Below are 20338 nucleotides of genomic sequence, written 5' to 3'. Positions count from 1 at the left end.
CTGTCTTTATCTTTTACCCTTCCATGGCCTGCATTGAATAATTTAATACTGAAAGGTGTAAGATTTTGTTTCTAAGCCTATTTTAACCATCTAAGTACAGATGTTTTATTTGTACTCCTTCACTCCTTTGAGATCTAAATTTTCACTTCTCTGGACTTCTTTCATTTTCTGTATCTGTGTTGTTATTTCTTTCAGTGTTGTTCTCCATAAAGTCCATGGTTCAGTCCTAAGCAGCTAATTGAATGCACTAATTACATAGTCCAGTGCACAGCCCTGCATAGGAGGGAGGCCTTGTCTTCCCTTTTCCTGCCTTAAAAATCCCCAATGATCCAGCAATATTTGTCAGTGTCCTTTTCTTTTTCTTCAAGTTTTGATTTAAATTCCAGTTAGTATTCTTTTATATAAAAATGCTTATGTGTTAAATCTCCGTGTTAGAGACAGCAGCGTAGGTACGATATCTCTGCCGCCGTGGGGCTCCTGGAGTGTCCTTTCTACTTTCCCAGTCCATTCCGGATGCTACAGTTTGTTAGAACTCCCAAGTTAGACTGGCTATGAAATGTACTATTGTGGGCTGTCCAGGAGGCTGATAGCACTGTGGATAAGTCCATTCTTTGGAGTCAGACTTACCCAGGATACAGTCTAGGCTCTACTCCTTGTACATGAACTTGGTCAAGTACTTAATGTCTCTAAGCCTGTAAGCTTGTCGGGAAGATAAAATAACAAATCTACGTAAAGGCCTTGGCAGAGTAACCAGCACAAAATAGGCAGGTCATAACATAAATGTTACCCATCGTTCTTCATTATCCTCACCACAGCATGTAGGAGGTTTCCCTCACTTCTCATCTGACAAATCAGCCACATGCTTTTTTGTTCATTTAAATGTAAAAGTTCTAGGGATGCCTGGCTCAGCCAGTTAAGCATCTGCCTTCAGCTCAGGTCATGATCTCAGCGTGCTAGGATCAAGTCCCACATTGGGCTCCTTGCTCAGCGGAGAGCCTGCTTCTCCTTCTGCCTGCCCCACCCCTGACAAATAAATAAAATCTTTAAAAAATAATAAAATTAAATTAAAAAATAAAAGTTCCAGAAAAGTAATCATTTTGGAGTGCAAATTAGTAAAGCCATTTTGGAGGGCAATGTGGCAATATCTACCAAAATTTTAATTGTGCCCTTTGACCCTGCATCACCTCTTCTAGAAATCTGTTCTAAAGAAATAACATTTGGTGTTATAACAGTGAAAAACATTATAACTATGAAAAAAAATGGAAATAACCTTTAAATGACTGTTAATACAGGCCTAAGGCTGGATTTCTCAGGAAACAGACTCTGGGGTGGAGATCTGAGTACAGGATGTTAATTAAGGAATGCCCTTGGGGTCAACATCTATGGGGAAGTGAAGGAAGTAGGACTGGGCAGAAGAAAGGAGACCTCAACTAGTCCCATAGGGGCTACTGCTGGGTATGGGCATGTCCTTGACCTGGGCAAATTTCTTCGGCTGAAGGCAATTCCCAGAGAGGGATTCAGCCAGAGATCTCAGCCTCTAACACTAGTTGGAGGATTGAGTGCCTCAGTCCTGAAAGGGGGATCCAGGTGGCACACCACAGCATCTGCTATAAAATTGGTTTATTTGTGGTACCATACTATGGAATACTGTGCAGCCATTAAGAAGACTGGGGTAAGCCTCATTCACTGAAAAAGCTCATCTCCAAACAATACCCATGGGTAGTATAATCACATTTATGTTGACAATGTGTGTAAGGGAAGGGTACTTATTTATACACATACTTAGAAAAGGGTGGTTGCCTCTAACAGTTGGGAGAGTGAAAGGAAGTGAACACTTCCACATTTTATTCTATATACTTACCTCAGCCGACACCAGCTCACCAACCGTGTGAGTGAACCATCTTCAGAATAGATCCTCTGGCCCTATGCATTTCTTGAATCTTTTTTTAAAAAAGTTGTATTCATGTATTACTAGAAAGATAAAAGATTAAATTTGATTAATGTCAAAAATAAAAGTGAAAACCATCCTTTTTCGTGTATTTAACCAATGCTCGCTCTAATCTCTGATTAAACTTACTGTAAGATGGGCATGTATTCATAATAGTATTATGCCTTTCTAGAAGGGTGATTTTTCAAAAACAGAACTTAGACAATTGTAATTATATTAGAGAATCAAAAAAGGAACCCACAAGAAAATAATGGTTTTTTTTCACCTCCAAGCCATCTTCTGCTTTCTGAAGTTTGCCTCAAAATAAATATCAGTTACTCACTACCTATGGACCGGACCGTTCCCTAATTGTTTATCTCACCAAGACTTTTCTATTTATGACCTCTTTTCCACTATAAGAAAAAAACAAACATTTTAAAAAATCATCTTTAAGGAGTATTATATAGCAAGAAAGGAAAATGAATTTAAGCTCCATATTCCATTTGATTATACTGTAATATCCCTATTACACACATTCCATTTGATTATACTGTTAGTTGGCTGGGTTCCTACTCCCCATCCCATGCATGCAATCAATTACCAAATCATGCCAATTTTATCTCCTTAGTGTTTTTCATCTCTTATCCCCTCCTTTCTGTCTCTACCATTCCTGCCCTAATTCAAACCCTCATCAGCTCCCCTTTGGTGTATTGTAACAGCTCCCAATCCTGACCCCCCTACAAGCCCCTTCTCCGCAGAGCACTCAGAGTGCTTCTTCAGAAGTGATGTCCTTGCCTGACTCCCCCACTGCAAATCCTGTAGGATCTCCTTAATTTTTAGGATGAAGTCCGTAAGCTGGTTATCTTCTGAACCCACCTATCACCCTAGTCCCATCTTCTGTTCCTCTACTAATTCTTTCACTCAGTCTGCTACACAGAGATTCTTTCCTTTACAGAAGGGATCTTGCTGTTTCATTCTTGTCATCTTTCAAAATGCAGTTGTCTCTGCCTAGAACACTCCCCCATGTTACCCTTTCCATGGCCTGGCTAATGTCTCCTGGTTCTGCAAATCTCAGTTTACTTGTTTCCCCCTTGGAAAAGCCTTCTCTCACCCCATGTGTGGTGTAGGTGTCCCTCATTAGGAGTCTGTAGCATGCTGTGGCTACTGTCATCATAACTAGACTGTATAGATTATCTCCCTAACTCTACAGTAAGTCTGCCTTAGAGGAAGCGGCCAGCCTTACTAACTTAGTATCATCAGTACTGTGCAGTTGTTCTGGTATATGTTTGGTGCTTACAACGTTTAGATGGATTGCATGAAAATATTAAATCAGTGAGCTACTGAGAAATGTAAACTTATCATCTTCTGTTCTTTCCATTTTTATTTGGTTTTCATTAAAATCTATTTACATTAGATTTTTGCGTGTTCATTTATCCTGGTGCAACAATACTCAATTTTAAACAAAAACAGAGCTATTTCTCTTCTTCTAATAAACAGCAAAAGAATGGGGAGGAGGGGCAATGGCCAAATGGGCATGAAAATATCATTAGTAAGCGTGACTGAGGTCAGTCGCCATCTAGAATTTTGAGAGGTAATGATTTATCAAGATGACTAACCAGACTGTCTTAAAAACTATGCTGTTTTTTGTTTTTTTGTGTGTGTTTTGTTTTAGGAATTATCCCTTTGACATAGTGACATTGTTGAACCTTGTTCTATTCAAGGCCTCTGACACCAACAGAGAGATTTATGAAATCTCCATGCAGCTCATGCAGGCACGTATCATTTACTTACATAGAAACTTCGGAAAGAGGGTGGTTGATACCCGGATGCCTGCTTATTCCTATATGTCACTGGTGGGGATATAGAGGAGTGAGAAGACAGTTACATAACCTTCTCTAAACACAGGAACTAACTGATGCTTTACCTTTAATACTATATTAAAATATGCATTCATTACTTTTGTTACTCTGAAACTTGATGAAACATAAATCCTCCTGAGTCAGCCAGCTGATGTTTTTTCATACCATTTCTCCCTTTCCTACCTCTCTGTAGATCCTTGAAGCCAAGCTCTTCGTGTACTCAAAGAAAGTAGCTGAACAGAGACCCGGCAGTATTCTCTACGGAACACATGGCCCCTTGCCACCCCTGTACAGTGTGTCACTAGCACTCCTGTCATGTGAACTGGCCAGGATGTACCCCGAGCTCACCCTCCCACTCTTCTCAGGTACCATGCAAGGACACGTGTGATCATTTCTGCACAGAGTTATCTCCCTTTTATTTTATTTTTTACAAGAGAACAAATCTACATTTTTACCTATTTACTTTTCAGCAAGTTTAAATCCTTGAGGGGTACAATGTCACATGGACTCTGTGTCCAACAGCCTTAGCAGGAAGGTTGCTTCAGAATTTGGCACAAACCATGCGGCTGTTTCCATGAGCCAGAGTTACCTTTCCCCAGATTACTCTGGTTTTATTTGGTTTGCCACTAGGAGTCACTGTGTTGTTCTTTGCTTTGTACATATAAGAGTATCTCTTGCCTAGATAGAATTCGGTTTCACCTCAAGCATAAACATCTTCAATTGGGAGAAGAGCTGTGTGTGTTCCTTCTGGTTCCAGAGACCCCTGTTATAGCCAGCAAAAATGGAAAATGGCCTTGGACCACAGCCTTCCAGATACATTTGTTATTTTAGGAGTGCTGTTACCAGCAGGCTTCCACAGGCTTCAGGATGGTGGAAAGAGAATGAGGAGGCCGTAATTTTCCTTCTTCAAGTCTAGTGTCATTTTAGAGTCAAAATTATTGATGCTAAATTTGTAGATCACAATTGCTTTGGACTAACTTCACTTACATATATAAGGCAATTCTGGAATATATTTAAATATAAAAAGTGTGTTTATCTAAAATAGCATAGGTTTATCTAAAATAAACATAGGACAAATGCAGAGATGCTTAGATTAGTCATAATCCTTCTATATACCTTATGTGTGTAAAATTTCCCAAATAAATTAAGTATGTGTGGTATAACTTCTAATACATATAATTGCTGCAAGTTGTTTTTGGTGGTGATGGTGATGGTGTTTTGTACCTTGTATGTTGCTACATACATAGGTTGTTGAGAGTTTAGATTTTTAGCACATCTTTGCAAGTAGTCTTTGTGAGTAATTTTTGTGAAAACCCACCTTTAAAGAATTACATTTGTTGATTAACTTCCTGCGTAAGGAGCACCTTGCCAAGAGGCTGATTTTGGTCTCTCAGTTGGTCCTCTTTTTCCATCTATGTTACCAGGGCCTTCGTCCAGATCCCCTTCAGTCCCCCCACCCCACCCCTGTCCCAACATCCCCTGCCTGCAGTCCTCAACCCTGCAGTCCACCCACTACTCAAAACCAAATATGCACAGCACTTCTCCACTCAAACTTCTCTGCCCAGCTGTCCTAAAAATAACTGCTGATAATATCAGTTTCCATCCATTGAGTGGCCTATACTAGGCACTTTATGTACACTTCATTTATCATTTGATTTCTGCAACCCCATGAGTAGTGGTTAGAAATGAGACTCTGGGCTTGACAGCCTGGGTCCGTCCCTGGCCCTGCCATTCCCTGGCTGTTTGACCTCGGGCAAGTCATGGAACCTCTAAATTCCATGTCCTTATCTGCAATAGTAACTACCCCAGAGGGTGCAAGGATTAGAACAAGCTGATAAACCCAAGCAGTTAGCCTAGTGCTAGTGTGGAATCACCACCACCACCACTGTAATCACCCTTGCTATTTTACAGATGAGATACTAAGGCTTAGAGACATTAAATAATAGGAACTCTTTCACCGATTAAAAAAAAAAACCTCCTCTTCCAAACTTGCTTTCCAAACCTTTTCATCCAAGAACCTTCTACTCCCATCTCACTTGACCTTTTACATGCCAGGCCCTTTTGTCAATCCTTGCTTCTGTGCATGCTCTTCCCTTTGCCAGAAATGGCCCTTCTCTCCTTCTCCCTAACTCCAGTCTTCCTTAAGACCTAACTGAAAATCTGGGGCACCTAGGTGGCTCAGTCAGTTAAGCATCCGGCTCTTGGTTTCTGCTCAGGTCATGATCTAAGGTCATGAGATCAAGCCCCGAGTTGGGCTCCATGCTCAGAGGAGAGTCTGCTTAAGATTCTCTCTCTCCCTCTGCCCCTCCCCCATCAAATAAATAAATAAATCTTTAAAAAAAATAAATAAATAAACAATACCAAGGGTGTCTGGCTGGCTCAGTCAGAAGAGCATGTGACTCTTGATCTTAGAGTCATGAGTTCAAGCCCCACGTTAAGTATAGAGACTACTCAAATAAACTTTAAAAAAGAGGAGGGGGGCACCTAGGTGGCTCAGTCAGTTAAGCATCCAACTCTTGGTTTTGGCTCAGGTCATGATCTTAAGGTTGTGAGATCGAGTCTCACATCATGCTGTGTGCTCAGCGCAGAGTCTGCTTGAGTTTCTCTCTCCCTCTCCTTCTGCCCCTCCCCCCCTCTAAAATAAATAAATACATCTTAAAAAAAAAAAAAAGACCTAAGTGAAAATCTGCTTCTACTGTGAAAATCTCTCCATCTATCTGCAAAAGAATTAGTCACATCCTTGCCTCATGCCTGAAACAATGGGGGGACTCCAGAAAAGCCTTCTTGATAAACTAGTTCTCTTCTTGGAAAACTAAAATCTATTTCTATTCCCGTCAACCAAGATTTGAGTGCCACCTCCATGCCAAGCACTGTGCTTAGGTCCTAGGAACACAGATGCGAATAAAACAGTCTCTCTCTCATCAATGGGTCATAATCTAGTAATAAGGAAAGATGTGCAGTCATATGGTTATGATACAGAGCAGCAAGTATAATTAAAAAAAGCACATTCTGTGTACGAGATAGAAGATAAGGGGATAATCAATTATTGGGCCAAGAATATCAGGCAAGACCTCCTAGAGAAGTTGGTGTCTGAGCTGCAGTTGGAAAGAGGAGTAGAAATTTGCAAAGCAGACAAGTAGTTGACATTACAGTTGGCAAGTAGATAGGTATTACAGACCAAGGAAAGAGCACGTGGGTTGACTTAGAGGTATAAAATAACATGCTGCGTTCGAGAGATTATGTAGTGGTCAGTTTGGCTACTACAACATGCAGGGATGAGGGAAAGCTAGAGATGGTCATGGACAGACAGAGAGGCAGAAGTCAGGTCTTGGAAGGCTTTGTATTGTTGTATTGTACCCTAAGGAGTTTATAGGACAGTGATCTCTAGGTGCTCCTGAAACCCCTCAGAGCCCTGGGAACAGGAAGGGCATCGAACAAGCTCCTTGGGTTCTGAAAGCCACTGATCAGTTTCAAACAAGAGGCAGGGACAAGAGCAGAAAGCATTTTAGAAAGACTGACTGTGTGTGAAGGATGGATAAAAGAACATCCAGTCTAAAGAGAGAGGATCTGTTGAGAAACAATGACAGTGGTCCACGGAGGAAGTTATGAAGGCCTGAACTAAGACAGCCCCGTGAGAGTAGAAAGGGGAGACCAGAGTCAAGAGCTTCCAGGCAGGGTACACGGAAGGGAGTCCCTGGTACGATATCTGGGAGGTAGGGGGTGATAGCCCCACCTCAAGAGCCAATCCAGAGAAATGGGAAGGCTAAGGACAAAGCAGAGATCCTGAGCTCAGCTTGGGATATTGAATGTAGGTGTCTGTCAGACATCCCTATGTAGAGACAGACTAGAGTCAAGGGCAGACCAGCGCTAGTGACTTATGGAAGAATAGAAGGGGGTAGAACCAAGGAAACAGATGAGATCACGAGTGGAGTGAACACAGAGAGGAAGAACGCACCCAGACACCCAGCTTTTGAGGACTGGGCCCGGGAAGAGTGAGGGAACAGACAGGGGTGGAGGCCCATTCAGAGAGGAAGGAGAACACCTAGAAGGTGGGCATCATGGAAACCTAGAGAAGAAAGGATTTTGGAGGAATGAGTGAGCAGTCCACAGCCTTGACTGGATCAGAGAGCTCCCAGGAGATAGAATCTAAGCATCACCCTCTGGACCTCACAGTTCACAGTTCACAATTTTTGGTAACTGTCAATCGTTTCTGCAGAGAAAGTGCAGTAGAAGCCACATCTCAGTGGCTTGGCTGAGAAAGAAGGAAAAGGAGAGGATGGAGCTACAGTGGGTTGCAGAGTCTGAGGGTGAGCGGGGGATTTGAGCTTGTTGTTTGGCTGAGAAGGAGAAGCTGGTAGCAGACTGGACAACTCAGGGAAGAGGAGGTAAATAGTACAGAGTGTTCAAGAACAAAAGAAGCTCATACAGTGAGTGGCAAGCAGGTGCAATCTAAGTTTTTCTTCAAGAATTGACCTTTGGGCTGTTTTGATTTATGAGGAATAACTTGTTGAAAATAACATGGAAAAAGGAGGAGGCTATAGAGATTGTCTAGCTCTTGTTTTCACTGCTTTTACTACTAAAAACCCTGTGGTGAGATTTTTATTGCCTGTAATGTCAGATAGGTTAATTCCTTGGAAGTAGCCAGGCGAGTTGCACAGGTCACTCCCAGAGGAGCCAGAAACTGTACGGAACAGCCATCTCACATTTTTTTTAATTTGTTGCTGGAGGGGTGAGTGGGGGTTGTTTGCATGCCTGTGGCATTTTTTCCCCCTTTCCCTTCAGAAAGACCTCTACAATCCTGGCCCTGATTTAGGTGCCTCTCCCCACACACACACCGGTTGGACCTTGCGTCTGACAGACAAGATGTAATAAACATCATAAATAAGCAAATCATGTGATGTGTTAGAAGGTAATCATTGCCTCAAAAAGACTAGAGGTTTTTATGCCACTGTTAAAAAATGTATTTTTAATAGCGGTTGTCCCTCCGATTGGAAGGATTTATTCCCCTCCAAATTCCCGATCCTTTTCTAGCAGAGTTAAAATAGTTCTTTTGCCATAACGTGCCCTGAATCCTTGTAACCAGAAGGCCTTTTCCTCCACCGAACCCCTGCAACACTCTGTTTGTACCTCTTTGTCACTTGCCACCTCGCCCCAGAGTTACCTGTCAGCATCACTTGCCTCAGAGCCTCCTCCTCAGGGACACGAACTAAACCTTGAGTCCTTGCTGGCTCCACAGTGCCTAGCACAGTGACGTGCCCCTAGAAAAGGCCCCGTATGCTGAATAAATAAATGTTCTGGGATCTGAAGGATCTGAATATGTGTCATAAAAGTTCATGATATCAGTCATCACATCCCTAAAGTTTAGAAATTAAGTCAGTTTTGAAGTTTTGAGCTATGTGGAACATCACAGCTTAACCCTGATTATTGCGGCCCAGCATTAAATATATTCATATTCTTCAAAATAAAAAAAATGGTAATTGTAATTTTAGGAAAAGGGCCAAATCAATTAAAGCTACTGTTTCAGAGATCTAGTGGATTATCTTGGTGTAATTCCTGGCATCTTCATTGTTCTATTGTTTAGCAGCCAAGAGCTCTCCAAATGAGATTACATGCCACGCTGGGTAATAACAAGTGCATCAGACTGTGCTTTCGAATTTCCCTTAGGATAAAACCGTTTCTTCTCTAGATGTTAAAAATAAAAGATTACAAGCAGCTTGCAGCATATAGGTAACGCTGTGCTTTTATTTCTATAGAAAGCTTATTCAGATCACAAAATTAAATGCTGCTGACAGTGAAACAAGGCATGAATGCTATCACAGAAAATAAGGGTGAAATCACTGGGCTGAATGTCCAGTTTTACCCTTTTGATTCATTTATTTCATAAAACAAAGTACAGCACTGAGCATGTGCCAGCCACATAGGTGGCAGTTTTCAAGTCGATACCAGGAACGTGAGTCCACATGCTGGAGGCTCACTTCTCAGTTTTACAGCGAAGAGTTCATGGAAGACACTTGGTAAACTATCGGAAGAGCGGAAAGATAATAGTCCTTTGTTACAACAGTCCCAACCACTGTTTATTAAGCTCCTCCTGGGTGCCCAGCACTGTGCTGAGCATGTAAGATACCTTATGATCCTATCTCTTAATCCTCACAGTGGCCCAAGGTGGTCCCATTCTACAGATGAGGAACAGAGAGGTTAAATAACTAACACAGAATTTCCTGCAGCTGGTAGGTAACAGGAGCTGGGATCTAATCACATGTCCTGATTCCGAGCCCCTTGTTTTGTCCGCTCTGATGCGCCTCTTCCATAGCAGTGGATTTGAACTCATGAAGCCTCGCGCCTCACTCCACTTCGACCAAGCCCATGCTTTTCCCGCTGTGCTCTCTGACGACGCTCCACAGAGCGCCAGACGCAAGAGGCTTGAGGACAAGCCTCACTTGTAAGATTTGGAGGCCTTGAGGAGCTGCTGTATGTGAAAATGCCTTGTACACTGAAGTCACTGTTCCATCTGTCCGTTGGTGTTAATAGCTTCGTTTATTTCGATGAGATAACGTACGGCTCTGTGTCACTGCCATTCCCTTTAGAGGTCAGCCAGCGGTTCCCCACGACACACCCAAATGGGCGTCAGATCATGCTCACCTACCTGCTGCCCTGGCTGCACAACATCGAGCTGGTGGACAGCAGGCTCCTCCTCCCGGGGTCAAGCCCCAGCAGCCCAGACGATGACGTCAAGGACCAGGAAGGGGAAGTGACCGCTTCACACGGGCTGAGAGGCAGTGGCTGGGGCTCCCCGGAAGCCACGTCACTGGTCCTGAATAACCTCATGTACATGACGGCCAAGGTAAACTCCGAGGATCCGTGCCTCAGAGCACGGCTCTGTCATCCAGGGAACCCCTGGGTTGATCAAACCCTGTGCTGCCCACTCAGGGCAAGCAGCTCTTACCATGAAGAATCGCACGAATAGGGCATGGAGCGTGGCGATGGTTGCACAGTGATGTGAATGTACTTCAGGCCACTGAACCGTATGCTTGAAAATGGCAAACTTTATGTTATGTGTGTTTTACCACAGTTTTTTAAAGTAATAAAAATAAGGACCCTAACATATTAAAAATCATGACAATAAGTACGTACATTACTGCTTGGTGCATTGTAAGTTGCTGAAAAATGGCATCTGTCTGAAGAATGGCCATGTCTCCCCCTTCTTAGGATTTTGAGATGGCCATGACCCTTATAACAACTTTTAATCAGGCATTTTGCATCCTGCCATTTTTCCCACACGTCTCCCGGGCTGGTTTTTCTCTTGTGTGTTATAGTACGGCGATGAAGTTCCTGGACCAGAAATGGAAAATGCTTGGAATGCTTTAGCCAACAACGAGAAATGGAGCAACAACCTGAGGATCACCTTGCAGTTCCTGATCAGCCTGTGTGGGGTTAGCAGCGACACGCTTCTCTTGCCCTATGTAAGTGTCCCTCAGACTCTCGGGAGTCACTGCTCCTGTTGGTTGTATTTGCAGCTGCGAGTCAGAATGTGCTCTTGGCACTGAGTAAAATGGAGATGTCAGATTTTGTCAGTCACGCTCATCTCCCAGGAGCTCATCTACATGTTACATAAAGTGTCCTTCTGCCCCCTGAGAAGCAGGCTACAGTGTCCTAGGGACACCTGTCATCCTCTTTCTAAGCCTTTGGACACAGAAACTTATGAATTAAAGTGGATATTTTCCTAACAGCTACTAAAAGCTGCCTTCTGTAAACAGTAGACCCACTATATAAGAGAAACTCAGTAACACATTATATTATGACTAATAAAAATGCTTCATGTTTACATCTTGATGCTCTTAAAACAGAATAAAAATGGGGAGTATCCAGGTGTTTCTCTTCAAATGTAAGTGTTAGGAGAGAAATAAGCAGAGAGAAATCTTCCTGAGATACATGATATTTAGTGTTTGTATTTAAAGGTGATCTGATCAATAAAATGACAACATTTTTAAAACCCTAATTCATATATGCAACCGATGAATCATTGAACATTATATCAAAAACTAATGATGTACTATGTGTTGGTTAACTGAATTTAAATTTAAAAAATTTTTTAAAAATAAATAAAAAAAATAAAATAAAACCCTAACTCAGTTGGCATTTGTGTGCTGTTGGTTCTTGTGAGAGATTTTCTGCCTGCCCGCTGTTTTGAACCACCTGAGCCCTACTGCGGCTTCCATGCCTCAGGGTGGACGGTGAGGGCCACAGTAAGGCAGAGCTTTAATCCAGACTTATTTTTAAAATTTAAAACCCCACAAACAGCTAAAATTCACTTGTTTCGAGGAGAGTAGAGAAGAGCAGGGGACTGGATTCCTTATTCAAACAAAAATAACTTGCAGTTTTTTCCCATGGTTTGTATAAATAAACTTGTTTCTAGATAAGGCCTTAGCGGGCAAGTTTTCAGCTGAGAGGGAGTGCATGTGCCCCAAAGGTAACTTTTGTAAACATGGCCATTAGGGCAGGTAAGGCCTTTAACATGTATTTCTGTCAGACACGCATGTGCAGAGAGGCCAGTTTTAATCCAAATGCTTTGGTTCATGCTAGGAGACCATGAAGCCAAGCTATCAGGATGGTAGCTCGGGGAGGACGCATTCATGGAAGGGAACAGGTTACGGTCTAGCATTCTTGTGGGCGAGGCTCTGGAAGACATCCCTTACGTTCTGTTTCTTCTCAGATTAAAAAGGTGGCAATCTACTTGTGTCGTAACAACACCATCCAGACCATGGAGGAGCTTCTCTTCGAGCTGCAGCAGACGGAGCCGGTGAATCCCATCGTCCAGCACTGTGACAACCCCCCCTTCTACCGCTTCGCAGCCAGCAGCAAGGCCTCCGCGGCAGCCTCCGGTAGGGGAAGGGCAGCTGGGTGGACATCTTGTCTGGGATCTCTGGGTTTTTCTGTATGGAGAGCACTGAAGGGATAGGAGTGTATGTGTGTGTTACTTTTTCTTATTCCTGTGTGAACTTTCATTTAAGAGATGGCTTCAGGGGCACCTGGGTGGCTCCATCAGGTAAGCATCTGCCTTCAGCTCAGGTCATGATCCCGGAGTATCGGGATGGAGTCCCGAGTCAGGCTCCCTGCTCCATGGGAAGTCTGCTTCTCCCTCTCCTCCTGCCCCTCCCCCTGCTCTTGCCTGCGCGTGCATGCTCGCTCTCTCGCTCTTTCTCACTCTGTCTCTCAATTAAATAAATAAAGTCTTAAAAAAAAAAAAAAAAGATGGTTTCAGAATAGCTGAGACTCTTGAAGGGCCTTATCGGTTTAATGAAATCATTTTGTAAAGGTGACCATCAGTCAGTGACCCGGTATTGGTAAGCCATGGAGCTTTGTACTTTAGGCTGATCCCTGGCAGGACACGGCAGTCACTTAGGAATCTCATTTCTGGACCCTCCTTCTATATCTATGCAATTTTCTTGGTTAATAATCTCCCAGAGTTAACTAAAATGCCCCTCAACAGTATTACCACTTTCAATAAATTGGCTTCTCAGCATCATTTTATGAAATAGATAACATCCTCCTCAAGTTCCTTGAAGCCGGCTTCCCTTTGATTTTCCTAATACCATAACTGCCTTCAAATCTCTCTCCTCCCCTGGTCTCTTATGCCCTCTGTTTGCCCTGCACCTACTGCCAGAGCATCTTCTCGAAGAGCAGCAGTATACTGCCCAGGGATCAGAAGCTCTAGGTACTTGGATTTGCTTCACTAACATTAGTTTAATAACTCCTGGACCCAGAAATACTAAAGCATCTAGCAGCAGGGTCAGCCACTGTAAATAAGCTCATTACCTAAGTGGTCAGGAAGAAAGTGTTTCAAGAATGTTGTAGCTGCACTTCATAAGAGAGTTGAGGAATTTGGTTTGACCATAACAGATGTCTGGGATTCTCCCATTTCAGTGGTGTGGGCTTGGAAGTTTGTTTAGAATGTCTGAGATTGTATAGAAGATGTAAGGAATCTTTCAAACATGAGATTTTATAAGAAATCCTTCACTGTAATTACTTGAGACCCGGGCTTAACCCTTCCCCCTACATTTTCTTCTAATCCTACCTCCAGGAACCACCTCCAGCAGCAACACGGTGGTTGCCGGCCAAGACAGTTTCCCAGACGCCGAGGAGAGCAAGATATTGAAAGAATCTGATGAGCGGTTGGTGCACACATTTGGCTTAATGTCCAGTATAACTTTCAGCAATAGTCTATACAAAGGCGTCAGTAAGAGTTTGTGGTGTTTCATAAATTACACACACACACACACACACACACATTCTTCTTTGCTTTTAGAAACACAAACTGACTCTGATTCTGCTCTGTATATCCCTAAAGATAATGATTTCTCCCTGAGAAAAGCCAGAGAAAAGAAAGATTAAGAGGGATGTCATTCTGGTGGCTGAATCCCACTTACTGCAGGGCTTACTAAAAACCACTGGTGGTTCTGCTAGTGGGCACAGACCATCTGGAATTAGAGGGAATTTCCATGTGAAATTTTCAGATCTGGCTGTGGAATGATTACTTAAGAGATTGAGCAGTTGTCTTGAGGTGAGTCCTATGAAACGTCGTCATTTTTGTTCTGTCTTTACATGGTCAAATTTGGTTAACCAACAACACTGCCTTTTCCTGCTAAAAGAAGCCTCTAGTCCCTTCACATTAGCTCTTTAATGGTATTTCTCTTGCCCTTTACATTGTCCAGAAGCTACTCATAAATAAATAAAATCTGCATCACTATTTCCTGTAGTTAATTGTGAAGAGCAGAGAAACAAACAAAAAGAAATAAATAGGACTCAAATTAAAAAATAAAAATTAGATGGGGTGCCTGGGTGGTTCAGTTGGTTAAGCATCCAGCCCTTGATTTCGGCTCAGGTCATGACCTCAGGGTCCCGAGATCGAGCCCTGTGTTCCGCCCCGTGCTCAGCAGAGAGTCTGCTTAAGGATTCTCTCTTCCTCTCCCTCTGCCTCTCTCCCCGCTTGTGCCCTAAATAAATAAATAAATAAATAAATAAATAAATAAATAATATATATATATATATATAAAATCTTTAAAAAATAAAAACTAAAATGATTCTCATGGTGTCAAAAACTCCTTAGGCTGACAATTTTCTAGTGAAAACTCCTGAGGAGCCGTTTCACTTAAGAAATTAGTAACAAGGATGAGACTCACACAGATTCATAATGGAGAAAATTCAATAGATCAACTAATTGAAATAATTCACTCAACCCATAATGCTTCCAGATGCTTCGTGACCGTCCTCAGGATTTCATCCTGTGCAGGAGAATATGGCCGGGGGCTGCAGGTGGATGGGTATCTGACATAAGATGGACTGCCTCTGGAGTTCTGAAGGCTCATTTCCAGTTCGGGCCCTTATCAGGTTCCCCAGTACCTTCATTCCTGGGTTGCTACACTGCCTTTAGGCAGATGCTCATGCACATGAGCCTTCCTTCAGGTTAAAAGCCCAAACCCAGTGGATCATGATCATAGACCTCGCCCAATACAGATCTCTAATAGAGGCGTTTCTTTCATTCTTGGAAATGAGTAAAGGTTTTCATACTCCATACATCAATGACAATACAAGATGATTAATTAACATGGTTTTAATCTGTATTTGTTAGTGCCTTCTTTGGAAACTTCCTTATGGCAAATAATGACATTATTTCTCTAAAGATATTTCTACTTTCTAATTGGAGTGTAACATTCTTTATCATTTGTTGTCTAGACTGAATTTTCCAATCTTAATTTTATTTAGGGTAGAAAGGTGATGAATGTCTGTATATTAACATCTCACTACAAAGGCCCCTTTGGGACCAGAGTCCTGAGTGTCCTACCCAAGTTTTTAGTGGTGGCCCTTGAAATTAAGAGGCTAACCTCTAATATCATCTCTAATATCAAGACCAGAGAACACCTCTAATAGAGGCTTTCTTGTTTAACTCTTGCTGTCCTCCTCTCTCGCTGTATCTCTGTTGGCCAGTGGAGAGCTTGATGAAGTTATATACCCACACTTTTTATACATAGGCATATGTATCTGGTTCTTTCATAACAGCTATATCTATTTATCTATAGCTTTATTGGCCAATTTATATATATTCATGTGTATATAACCATATATATACTAATATTCTATCCCAAAGGATACCATTATTCCCTTGATCCTGTACTCCATCTGCACGATTTCTCTAATACATTCTCTTTTTTCTGTGAAAGTAGACTGTGCCCTCAGCCTAAAATACCTTATTTCTCTTGAATCTACTTATTACCCTTCCTTTCTTGTAGACTCTGTCATGTTGATTTATAGGCACTTGTACACATGCTTGTCTCAACCACTAGATTTTCATTCTTGGAAAACAGAGACCACATATCTCGCATACATATTGCTATCCTTAATGATTAGCCTACTATGCTATACATAGTACGAATTCTTTAATGTTTATTCAGTATGTGAATAAAAATGGGAGAAATCTGACCACCCCAGAGATAAGCTGTCCAAACACCATCCGGCCCCTTTCTCCCTCCCTCTGGCTAACCCCATTACAGAAGATAGTTACTTTACAGTCCTTGTGAACAGTCTGTTCTTTATAGTTCTTTAAAGTCCTTGTAGACAAAGAGTCTACAGATAACAGTTGGTCAGAAATACTGACCAGGCTACTGTGTTACCCAACTCCTAGGGGTACTAGTCACCAAAATACATTATTGGGCTCCAGGGGGCGCCATGGAGTTGTGCAAAGAAGCAGGCCTGATGCCATGTTTTTTCCAGCTAGATTAATGGCCCTTTGATGTATTTTGGTAATATTTAATACTATAATATCTATTAACAAAAAGTTCAGATAGGTTATAGTATCATTAAAACAAGGGTAAAGGAATAAGAGCCAAGCTAAGAGGAGAGTAAGATAGTTTTGTTGAAAGTCCTCAAGTCCTCACTAAGGAGAACTACTAAAAGTTAGTATTAACCTAAACTTGAGTTCTTCAAGAGCCAAAGTAAAAAAAGAATACAGTGAATTTTATAACTTTCAGTGTGTAAAAATAAAAACTATTCATGGAAGCTACTAACAGAAACTACCCTAAATTCCTATTATTTTTTTAAAAGATTTTATTTATATATTTGAGAGAGCATGAGTGTGGGGGGGAGGGGCAGAGGGAGAGGGAGAAGCAGACTCCCCACTGAGTGGGGAGCCCGATGATGTGGGGCTCGATCCCAGGACCCTGAGATCATGACCTGAACCGAAGGCAGACGCTTAACTGACAGAGCCACCCAGGCACCCCGAAACTATCCTAAATTCAAAGAAGGATTTATCGTGTAGGGATTTTTTATTAAACAACAAAGTGAACACATTTTTTATTAAAATAGCTGTTTGTAGCAGTTTGTGAAATATGCAGAACCAAACTACATAAGTATTTTTAATACATCAACCCTTAAGAAATACTTATTTGATAAATTCATAGGTTCCATGAAAGGATTTTTTTTCATAGGGAGCCAAAGCAATAAGCTTCAAATGTATGAATTTCTGGTAATCTCGCTTGATACAGAGATAGAAATTAATAATCTACAAAAAGTTGCCTAAGTATTACTTTGAGCTAAATCAGCAAGTTAAAATTTAGAGAAACATTTTGTCCTTCTAGTTTTTCTCTTATCAGAGTGATATTCATGATATATTTCTTAAGACATGTACCTTTGATATTAAAAAGCTATTTAGTCTACTTAATCATTGAAATTCCTCTAAAACCCAGACCCAAAATTGTTTTCTTCAAGCCAGGAAAGCAAAGGAAAATAACAGATTTTAGGAGCCAGTTTTTACTTTTTTGTTGTTGTTGCCAAGCTTGTACTTCGCTACACTGTGGTTTTGATCTTCTCCAGAGTAAAGAGAACAGTCTGGAAGGGGCTTGCTCCTCATGTTCGTCTTGGCTTCATAACCTCTGCCTAACTCTCCTTTAGATGTATCTCAAAGGAAAAGAGAAGGATTGTCATCCTTTCTATAATTCTTTCCTGCCTGGCCCCTCCAGAGCGTGATTAGAAAGCCAGCATATACTGTATATGGTTCATGAGTTCTCTGTCCCGCGGAAGTCTCCACATGTGGAATTCTTTCATCCCCCTGATTATATGCCTTGCTGAATGAGGTCTGGGCTCTACCTATGCTGTTTTTAACTTTGCATTTGTCAGCACAAGTATGATGAAAGAACATCTTCAGAAGGTAATAGGTTTGTCACTTTTCTAATTTCGTAAGTTCAGTCTGATGTAGACAGACCGAGCAGATGTCCTAGCTGTTCTGTTTTATGGATGCACGAAGCAGTAGCCCAAAAGATATGACAATAATGCTTGAAATACAGTGTTATGGGTGCCTGGGTGGCTCAGTCGTTAAGCATCTGCCTTCGGCTCAGGTCATGATCCCAGGATCCTGGGATCAAGCCCCGCATCGGGCTCCCTGCTCAGCAGGAAGCCTGCTTCTCCCTCTCCCGCTCCCCCTGCTTGTATTCCCTCGCTGTCTCTCTCTCTGTCAAATAAATAAATAAAATCTTTAAAAAAAAAAGATACAGAGTTATTAGGGAAAAGATGGCTGTGTTAGGAGAAGGAAAAAGCTGCAGCCAACATCAAAGAGGTGAATAAAACCAAAGTCATTAGAGTCTGTTACATTTCTGTGTTCAGCAAATCTAAATCACTGATGTCCCGAGATTATACACCCGGGACAAGGTAGGGGTCTTAATGGCACATTCAGTACTTTTTCCTAAAGCATCTCTTTTTCTCCATACACTGGAGGACAGCAGTAGCCCTGCATTCCCCAGTGTTCTAGAGGGATTGTCAGTTAAGGCAGAACACCTGTCAGTAATGAAGGGGAACACACCTGCTCCGGTTTGAATTTTCCAGATATTTCTACATAGCCTTAATTCTTTGCTTTGACTGCATATATATTAAGTAGATAAAACCTGTACCATTTTATATAAAATAAATATAAAGTTTTATCATCACTTCCCTTTAGCCACCCCGTTGCCCTACATGTAGGCCTTTGGATGACAAAAATACTATTGATTTGAAAGCCTTTGGTGCCCTGAAGAGAGAAGGCAAGGCATTCTAGAAATTCAAGGTGGAAATATAATAACTAATGCCTTATAATAACTTGGATGTCTCACAGTTTGGGAAACGTTCGTGCATTATTTCTTTTTGATTCCCACAACAACCCCAGTGAAATAAATGGTGAAGTATTATTCTTATTCCTTTTTGGCAGGTGTGGACATAGGGTCCCCAAGGAAATACAGGACTTGGCCAAGGTCACAGAGCTAGTGAGTGAGCGCTCAGTCCTAAAATCACCTGTTCACCTGCTCAGAGGCAGCATGGTTCTCAAAGCATCCTCCTCCTGCCACCTTTCTGTGGTTGACACTGGACAAGTCGTATAACCTTACTCAGCCCGTTTCCACACCTAGGACCTTTTCCTGAAAACCTTCAGATCATTTTAAGGGAAACTGTAAAGCTGATAAAACCCAAGATTTATTATGAAACCATTTTTGCATATTCCCAATTCTATCTACTTTGACTTAATCAATAATTATTTATTGACCACCTACCACCTACCTTATGCCAGGCTACCATGTGAATAAGGGATTCAAATTATTCAGCGTCATATCTATTTTCTTTCTAAACAGATGTTATTTTTGGGCTCAATCCAAATACTAGCCTTAAAATATTTAGCTTATGAAGGCTTAAACTTGTGCTTCTGAGCAAGGGTGACCACTGGCCCTCTCAAGGAAAACAAAATGCTTGAAGTACAATTTTTACAGTATTCCTTTAGGAAAAGCATCATTGGAACTCACTGCCAAAAACTCAACCACTAAATAATAGTATGTGTTTATGAGTAACAGCACATACACACACATGTCAGTGTTTCCAACGGTTGTTCTTGTATTTGAAGGTTTAGTAACGTCATCAGAGCCCACACCCGCCTAGAGTCAAGATACAGCAATAGCTCTGGAGGATCATATGATGAAGATAAAAGTAAGTACCAGCAGGTTGTTCAGATGGAATACAGGTGGTTGGGGAGTGGAAAGTGAACATTTTGATTATTCCTGTTCTAATTACTAAAAAGAGACCCATAAATACTAAGTAACTACGTAATCCAGCTATGCAGGTAAGCATAGAGTCAGCATCTTAACAGTAAAAAGAAGCCATGCAATGGACAAATCAAAATTAGAAAACTTCAAACTACTGCCCAAATCCATATTTTTATATTCTTGGCATTTTTCCTTGGTAATGCAGCTGGGGAAGGCCTAGTCAGAAATTGTCCCATTAGAGAACAAATGTTGCAGTTCAGTTTTTCGACCTCTCTTAAGAGTGGATTTGACCTTTAAGCTCTGTGAGTCAGCTCGCCCAGGGTAGGATGTGTTTTCACATTGAATTTCTCAAGGGCATAGTGTCAGTAGCCCAAGTGAAAACCTCACTAAACGGGGAGATATAACTGTCACAGGAATTTCTCCGTACCTGGGAAGGTGGGAACACCAAAAAGGTCAATGCATTCATTTACTTTGTTTAAGCCCTGAACAGCTTCTGTGGATACTGA

At 41.7% G+C, this 20338-nt stretch overlaps 1 protein-coding gene across 11 annotated transcripts in view; it reads left to right on the top strand.

Annotated features, from left to right (window-relative positions):
- FRY (FRY microtubule binding protein) overlaps nucleotides 1–20338 on the top strand; it is a 426749-nt gene that overhangs the window by 330963 nt on the left and 75448 nt on the right. For all 11 annotated transcript variants that reach the window (XM_032403234.1, XM_032403231.1, XM_032403233.1 and 8 more), the window contains 7 exons: nucleotides 3600–3699; nucleotides 3980–4151; nucleotides 10371–10627; nucleotides 11100–11246; nucleotides 12497–12665; nucleotides 13865–13955; nucleotides 19694–19776. In XM_032403234.1, coding sequence (XP_032259125.1) covers nucleotides 3600–3699; nucleotides 3980–4151; nucleotides 10371–10627; nucleotides 11100–11246; nucleotides 12497–12665; nucleotides 13865–13955; nucleotides 19694–19776 — 1019 coding nt within the window. The remainder of the gene's footprint in view (nucleotides 1–3599; nucleotides 3700–3979; nucleotides 4152–10370; nucleotides 10628–11099; nucleotides 11247–12496; nucleotides 12666–13864; nucleotides 13956–19693; nucleotides 19777–20338) is intronic.

Source organism: Phoca vitulina, unplaced genomic scaffold (genome assembly GCF_004348235.1).
Source record: "Phoca vitulina isolate PV1807 unplaced genomic scaffold, GSC_HSeal_1.0 scaffold5, whole genome shotgun sequence".
In the NCBI taxonomy this organism is placed as follows: domain Eukaryota; kingdom Metazoa; phylum Chordata; class Mammalia; order Carnivora; family Phocidae; genus Phoca; species Phoca vitulina.
Note: the sequence above shows the minus strand (reverse complement) of the source record. Positions and strands in the feature narration are given on the sequence as shown.